This window comes from Camelus dromedarius, chromosome X, assembly GCF_036321535.1.
Source record: "Camelus dromedarius isolate mCamDro1 chromosome X, mCamDro1.pat, whole genome shotgun sequence".
NCBI lineage: Eukaryota > Metazoa > Chordata > Mammalia > Artiodactyla > Camelidae > Camelus > Camelus dromedarius.
This window is the reverse complement of record NC_087472.1, coordinates 74,422,337-74,431,090: the sequence shown is the minus strand read 5'-3', so window position 1 is coordinate 74,431,090 and position 8,754 is coordinate 74,422,337. Positions and strand designations below refer to the sequence as shown.

Here is an 8,754-nt window from a genome sequence, read left to right as displayed (position 1 = left end):
TTTAGTCACAGACTTAATTCTGTCATCTTCTTTTATCTAGTGCTCATTAATGATGGCACATTTTAAATAGATTGTATGTTGTCTTCTCCCCCAATGTGAACACTTTCACCTCTGAATCCCACTTTATTACATCATCTAGCACCATTGGCGCCAATACCCAATCTTTCACCAACAGACCTCGTGTTGACTCACAGGTTGGGTTCAGTTTTGTCGCCTCTTTATGACTGTTTCCTCTTCTCTTTAGTGATTTGTAAGGTCCCTTCAATAGTCGTTACTATTACTTGAGCAAACCTACTTATGTACCAGGCACAGTGCTAAGCCCTGTGTATGTTTCTTCATTTAGTCTCAAAATACCACCACTGAAGCAGTTATCCTTTTTAGATAAGAAAATTGAAGCTGAAAAGTTAAGGAATTTTCCTAAGTTCACAAAGCTAGAACACAAATCCAGGTCTGCTGGACCCCCCAGAGGTATCCGTATTGACTGTAATAAGAACCAGGGCCCATTTCCAGACCAGCCTGATTTTCCAAGTGCAAATTTATTGTGAAAGTCAACAGAGATGTCTAACAATAAGCACAGTTAGCAAATCTGAGACATATCTCTTTTAATACAACCACCTCATTTTACAAATGAGAAAATAGAGGTTTGAGAGGTCTATGAATCAAAAAAACCTGTGCTTGTTCTACTATGTACCTAAGAAAATACTTTGGAGCCACTGGGTCAATAAATCAAGGTAATAGATAGATTTTTTAAAAACACTTTAAAAATCCTCATCTAATCTTGAGTATTTCTGATTAGGCCTCTTATTCTTCCCCCAGGGATATTTGCATAAACATATGTATGATTCTTCTACCTAAATTATCAAATGAACAAGGGAGTCTGACCTCATTTGACAGCTTCCCAAGTCACTGAAGGGTGGTAAAAGAAAGATGTGGGAGGGAGACTTCCAAATGCACTTTGTTCTAGAGGTGAACCATAGACACTGTCAATATAGAAGGAAATACTCCATAATAAGTTTGTGCAAAGGGGACATTTTGAATCTTTGCTTGTACCATTAACATACTTCTACTCCTGAAATTATAAAATAAGCACTGGATATAATCTCATGAAAGATATAGGAAAAGAGTATATACTAACCATAATAATTAGTTGAAAACCCAGTCTAAATGTATTTTGATTATTATTCTTAGGGTATATCTGAGAGTTAGTATGGCATGGGATTTTCCCATGAGTTTGCAGTTAGACAGACCTGGGTTTGGATCCAGGTTTCACCATTTACTAGCTATGTTACCTTGGTAAATTCTTTCATCTCTGTTCCTCAGAGTTTGTATGTAGAGACAGTAACTGACCTAGCTTATAGGATTGTTTTGTGAATTAAAAAAATATCACAAGCCTAACTAACACAGTAGGTACTCAGTAAACCATAGTGACTTATTATGGCTCATTGAGAAGTGAGAATTGAGAAGAAGAGGTCCAACTCAATTTGTTGGAGCTATAAATCAAGAGGGAATACACAGTTTGGTTAGTTTGTTTAGCCAGCATATCTACAGGACTAAAATTTTAAAAATCTGCTAAGTCAGATTTGATAAATGAAGAGCCAGTTTAAGCCAGATGATTCCGGTAACTATGACAGCATTTTAATAAGATGACATACTCATTTTAACACAGCCTTTATTTTCTGTTTCAAAACAAAATTTCCAGGAAACAAAACAAAATACTTAACAATGGCTGGGTACAAATGAAATAAAAATCACAGCTTCAAAGAACCAAAATCAGACACCTGCTTAAAGGCAGATCACTTGGTTTACCCCCCCAAAAAATGTTAATGTCAAGAAGGATTAAAATTAGGTTTAACAACATTCCATATAATGCTACATTCCCCAATTAAGAAAGGAGAGTTCACATATACAACTAAATGTTAAGTGTAGAGAAGTGGCTGAAATTCTGCATACTTTATAGTAAATTATGCATGAAAGTTTATTAATTGCATAAACTTCCTGAGTGGCTCCCATGCTGCACTAGGTCTACATGCTTAATACTCATATCAAACAAATTACAGCTTTAACTGATTGAGCATGACAGACCTTGAACAACTGCACTTTCTGATCAGTCACTATTTCTGCTGAAGGTATTTTCTGAACCACAAACTTCAATCTGAAATCTGAAATTATAGTGAAGAAGAAACGCAACATAAAAATTAAAAAAAAAAAAACCTGGAAGGATGATAAGCACGCATTTAGAAGTTTTATTTTACACTGGCACTTTTTTTTTCCAAGAGCCCAGTTTCTCTCTTCCCTTCTTGCTTGACTTTTAGCCTTTTGGTTTGAGGTTTTTTTTTTTTTTTTTTTTTTAAATTAAAATAAAACCTTCCAGAATGGGAGCTGTTGGTTTGTATAATCTTCCAACTATCTCAGTTGAAAATAACTTCAGTGTAACCTAGTTACTATCCCAGGCCCCTGCCTATGTTGGCTGTCAAGGTCCCTGACCAATGTTTGTGTTCATCCTTCACATACAAAGACTATTTCCAGGGTGACCTGAAAGCATTTGGCTCCAAAAAATTTCTTACTGACTTTACTTCAAAGAGTTTTATCAAGTTTGAGTGTCACCATTTTACAGTCTGGATTGTTTGTGTTTTTAAAATTTCAATCTACTTACCAAACCAATAGCCTTCTCTATGCACCCCCTGCAACTGGTTAATCTTCTAAACAAAGGGGGGAAAAACAAATCCCCAACAAACTACAGGATGAAAAATGAACAATCAATTCTAGAAAATGGCCTGCACACCACCTCAAATATCTCAAGATTTTTCTGAATCAAACAAGATTAAATAACTGAATCTCAAACTGATGGCAAGTATACCTCAGGAATGTGCTTGTGCACTGAAGCCTGAAATACAGTATTTACTAACATTAAATATGCTGTAGTGTTATACACAGTAAACACGTGAAACAAAGAACGTGATTTACAAACATTTGCTCAGTTTTCTGGGAAAAAAAAAGGAATGCATTATGTTTATCACTCAGAAAAGACAGCAAAGAAGAAAGTCAATGCCTCTGATAAACTTTAGAGATTGGACAGACAGTCACCAATAACTACAATTCAACTAAAAGCACATATGGCCATTTTAAGGTAACAAAATATCACTGCAAATACCTAGCAGTATGCTAATACGCTGAATGACAGGCCACTGCTGTTAAGGTTTGTCAAATATTTCATTGCGGTAGTTAAAGCAATTTCAACCCATAGCCCTTTAGGCACACAGACAAATGCATCTCTAATAAAAGATGCAAAGTTACAGGCACTGGACTGTCTAATTTAGGTAAATTCTTACCATTTGTTTATTTTACAACTAACTCCTATAATTAAGTCCTTCATTGCCACCAACTGGATTTATTTCTCTGCTCTCCATCCTCAAATCCCCAAAGCTTACTTCATAGAGGCACGTGGCTCTCATCACTTAAACAGAGTTTGGTGGCAGAGTGATGGTCCCTCTCATTTCAAACTCATAGCTAGCACTGGAACAAGAAGGCAGGCCAGATTAGAACCTGAAAGAATACCGAGAATCAAGGCAAAAAAGCAAGTTTCACAGGCAGTGTTTACTTGTGTACCCTAAAACAGCACTGAAAACGAGGTAGATAAACAAATGTAACTGGACTGGAATTAAAACTGGGGTTCTAAAATGATACATCCCATCATACTGTACATAACACTCCACACTCAATCCAAAAATCGCAGCAGAAAAGTGCCTTTTAAACTTTCACAGATAATTTTGCTGTCAAACCATCAGAATTCATGCTTGATATAAAACTGGCAAGAAAGGGATGAAAAACAAAATGGTTATTTGTTATACTACAGCAAATTGCCTTAAATAGAGATTCAAGACTGCTACAAATATACATAGGGTTATTTTCATTAGATTTATACCAATACTGGTTTCATATTCTTATGATGTTACACCCAACTTCACAAACATAGCAGCAGGTACTTCATGATGAAATGCTCACATTGCCACATATGGAGATACAGTACTGTTCATCAGACTTGCACTCTGAGAAGTAAACATGGTGGTTGGACGTACAGACTACCCCCAGATAAACTTTACAGGTAGGATGGTTTAGTATAACCCTTTTCTCTTCTACAAGAAGGAAAACGGAAAGGACAGGTTTGTATGTGTGTGTTGGAAATGAGTAGAAGGCCCTTGTTATACAGTAGGCTCTTTGTTAAGTAAGAAGGGAATTTCTGAGCTTTACCTCAAGAATTAATTATTTCTGGGGAGGAAAAGTACCTCGGCAAGGATGAAAACAGCACTATTATATGATTTAGCAAAATTATGAAATGATGCAAACCCCCTAGATAGAAAACTAGCTAATATTTACAGTCAAAATGACTATAATCTGAATCAAACATTTAAGTAATGGAAAAAATAACTTAAGAACCCACAGTGATGTGAATAACACTGACTTCTTCATTTCTGCACAAGCTCACTTTTTTCTGTATTTTTAAACTTACACACGTTACATATACATAATGTATACATAACATATATGTTAACCCGACTACTGCAGTCAGCATGGAGACAGCAGTACACTACTCACCATCTTCAAACTTTAGAAGACTACTTTTCTTTCCAGCAAAAAATCTGAAAAGATTCTAAGTATTGCAAGGCACTGCAAAAGTCTGCAGGCAAAAGAATGATGAATTATACATAAAACAGAGGTGGTGGCAAAATGTGGGACATGTGATGTAGAGCAGCCATTAATAAATGTAATTGTGCATGTCATCCATGTAGCTTTTTCCATCCTGGGGTACACTGTTTAAAAGGATTGCAACTCGAGAAGAAGGGATCTTAAAACCTGCAGTACTTTCACTTTATAGGTTGTTAAGTCTCAATGTAATTACACAAAGCCAACTCTCATAATGAAACACAGGCAGTTTTAAAGAATTACAGATTTTAGGCACATTGTTTTTCTACACACGGAAAACACTGCAATGCAAGAATCTGCATTACACTAATGTCCTAAAATCACTTCAACTTGCAAACCAAGACTGTAGAAGAAATTTGAAGAATCTTCACCTAAGACTTTAAAAGACTCATCAAAACCAGAGTATGTTTTATGAAAAGAAACTGTGGCTCTTATCAACAGCAATTCTCAAAATGCTGCCCTGGATGCCCCAAACGACAGCAACAGAATCTTTAAGATGCTGAGTCTGATCCTCAGGTAAGCAATATAAGACACATTTTTCTGAAAAAAGAAGGTACTGAATGCCACAAATTAGACTGTGCAAAAAAAAAAAAAAAGTACACCCATTAAGTTTTCCTCATTACCAGGCAAAATCATGGGGTAAAATTTTTAAAGGAATATGGAGGAAAATCTGTTAACAGAAATGTTGGGTGATAATTTGGAATGTTTACCAGTAAACAAACTCATTATTAGGTAAATGTGTACTTGAAATCTTCAGAGTGGAAAGTAAGTATTTTAAACATGTTTATATGTGGTACTCAATAAATACCATTTTAGAATTCTATTTGGATTTCACAGACTGAACATTAGGTAACTCTGTGACCAGCCTTTTAAGATTATTACAGTTAACCTTCTTGAAAACCAAAAATGTATATTTTGACATTGCCTCCTCTCCTCCTAAAACTGGATAAAACCCAGTAAAGTGCAACTTGACAGTGATCTCTCTCAGATTCTAAAGAGGCTGCCAAAATCATCTAAGACCTAAAATCATCTAAGATGCTATAGATACTAATAGGAAACTGTAACAACTAAAAAAATGGTAATAAAAAAAAAGCTAAGGGCAACTTAAATAGTATCCTTTGAGGGTCTACTACCTACTGCAGGACAGTGTATACCCCACATCGTTTAGAACCCTGTAAAGCCAGTGTTTTCATGTGTAAGTCTCAAAACCTACAAAACCTACTGTGTCAAGTAAATTTCACTTCAGAAGAATGGATTAATAGAGGTGTAACTTGAATCCTCTTTGTTAGGAATACAAAGATTCCCCCCAAATGAGATTCATATCAGCTGCAATAATACCCCTTGCAAAAGAATGCAAGCCAAATCAATGCCTCTCAGATGCTCAAAAACAATGTAGAGTGCACATGAGAAACAAGGAAATAGCTGCTCTGAATTACTATGGAAATCCTAAAGCAGCTACAGTATCTGCAGAATCAAGGAACTGTTACAGTTCTGTTTTTTCCTTTCTCTCCGCCTCACCTAAAACAAGGCTTCACTCCTACTGCTGTGACGACGGGAAGAAAATCACATTAAAAAGGGCTCATGGCCTATATTGGTTGACAAAGTTATTCTAATTTTATACACCAAAACATTTCCTGCAGCAAGTTACCCTGCCTTCTGCGAAAGGTAAACCTAAGATAAACATGTGAAGAATCCCATAAGACTCCGGCTGTTAGAGGGTCTCACTTTGTCCACATTTGGGGAGTATCAATTTAGTTTTTACATCTTTTAAAGAAAAGTATCATCCAGCTGCAGAGAGCAGCAATAAAAAAATGGGAGCTTCTCAGCAATGCATGTAAAGTGTCCTGGAAATGGTAATGCTCAAGCCGAGCTTATTAAAGCATTCTGAACGGTATTTTTAAAAAATCAAGTATCAAAGAGGATAGGATTTGAAGTGAAAAAACATTTCTGGGTGCAGTGTTCTATGTACAAACTGCACAGTTCTATAGGATGATGAGCTATATCAAATACTACACTGGAACCAAAAAAAAAATACAGTGGAAAGTAAACTCAAATTAGGGAAAATATGGCAGAACTCAAGAAGAAGAAAGTTTAATATTTCAGGTGTCCTGAAAATAATTCTGAAAAAAATTTCCCTTTTCTTCATCATCTACTCTGATTCATTTGGGACCAGGAGGGATCGTGGATGGATTCTGCACTGATGAAGCTGGAAACGCCTGCAAATTCATCCCCGGCTGGAATGGTGCCCCAGACTGGGTAGGAATTACTACAGATTGTTGTGGTGTTCCTGAAATTCCTACCCACTGTACTGGATACCCTGGCCCCCCAACAGCATTATACTGACAAACATGGGGCATTCCATATGATGATAATGGCCCGGGAAATGAAGGGAGTGAGAGTCCTTGTGGCAAGGAGGTTGGGACAGCTCCACGGATTTGGGACAGAGAAGGAATCCATGTTGATGTGTAGCCCATAGTAGATGGAGTATTCTAACGAAAACAAAAATAAAAACAAAGATCAGTTTATTTGGTAGATGCTTTTACCCATCTATATTCCTTCCTATTCTTTTTTGGCTTACTACTCTCCCAGTATTATTCCGAGTAGCTACCATTTTTGGAGTACCTTTCTGTGTGCTAAGCAGTTACATACCTTATTTCATTTCGTCTTCATAACTGCCCTGCAAGGTAGGCATTTTTAGATGAGGAAACAGAAGCTCAAAATTGAAAACACCCAACACTACTAATCAAGCTAATAGCAAGCTGAGGATTTGAACATAGTTCCAGCTAACCCCAATCTCTGTTCACAGTTTAGTGTCTCCTTTCCTCATGCTAGCACTACTCTTCTATTTTTACTTCCATTTGTTAGTCCCAGGCATTCTTTCATCCAGGGACACAGACAACAGCCCATCTTAATACATAATTCTTTAGAGACAGAAGATGATTGAGTGTGGTACAGAGGAAAGAGCCTAGCATATAGTAGGTGCCCAATAAATGTCACCTCCCTATCCTCTTCTACTATCTAAAGTCTGACATTTCTGTTATATTTTTAGAAATTTAAACTTGAGACAATTATGGTTTTTTTGCAACACTGAGAAAATATATTCCTGCCTGACCCTTATCATATCATGATTATGCATATGTATAGAGATAACTGAAATCCTATGCATATGGGAATAATCTCACTTAAAGGAGAGCTTCATACCAGTCCCAAATTCTTAGTTCGTCTAAATTGATGGTCAAGCTAAAACCCTTTATTTCAACTGAAGTTTCAAACTAAAGTTAGGGTAAAGGTTTTTAGCTTGACTCAAGAATGAATGACAAGATCTCTTAAGGTAAAAAAAAAACACATTTATTTAAAGTTCAGCAATCCCTTTTTCATATCAGAGTTTCTGTTCTTTAAAGTGTAATTAAATTCAATGCTACTGATTTTAAAAATAGCACATATGGTATGGTCACATTTTTATAAAGCTATTTCTATGCATCCATATACAGACATAGAAAGATACCTGAAATTATGTTTAACTAAAGTTAGTGACAATTATTTCTGGGTGGTAGGATTTAAAGGTGGTATTTTAAATTTTTGTACTTTTCTGCATTGATTAAATTTTATAACGAACATTAATATTTTACAAACAATAACAATGTGATTTTATTTTTTAAAAAGCCTAAATTGTTGATGACTTGTTACACTTAATCTTCTCTTGGACATTTCAAAAACATCTCAGATTCAAATGACCAAAACCAAACATATGATCCTTCTTCTACCAAAACACACTGGCTGCTCATGTTCCCCATGTTGACAACTGGTATGCTGGAATGATAACCAGTTAGAGCAGCCAGAAACCTAGACTTCACACCTCTCCTCTGCCAAACACCAATTCTGGTCCATTTTATCTCTTATACATTTCTTGGAATCTGTTCACTTCTCTTCATCTCAACTTCTCTTTATCTGGACTACTGTGACTAACTCTTAATTGGTCTACCAACATCTACCCTTATCTCCAGTAATCTTTCTTCTTGTTTCAAGCCAGAGTGATCTTTCCAGAAAACAAAT

The 8,754-nt window shown here is 36.1% G+C and overlaps 1 protein-coding gene across 2 annotated transcripts in view; it reads right to left on the bottom strand.

The window, feature by feature from the left end:
* Positions 1-1,624: 1,624 nt before the first annotated feature.
* The window catches only part of WNK3 (WNK lysine deficient protein kinase 3), a 126,649-nt gene continuing 119,519 nt past the window's right edge, over positions 1,625-8,754 (bottom strand). For both annotated transcript variants that reach the window (XM_064483118.1, XM_010996825.3), the window contains exon 23: positions 1,625-7,190. In XM_064483118.1, the coding sequence (XP_064339188.1) occupies positions 6,861-7,190 (330 nt within the window). In that variant the 3' untranslated portion in view covers positions 1,625-6,860. The remainder of the gene's footprint in view (positions 7,191-8,754) is intronic.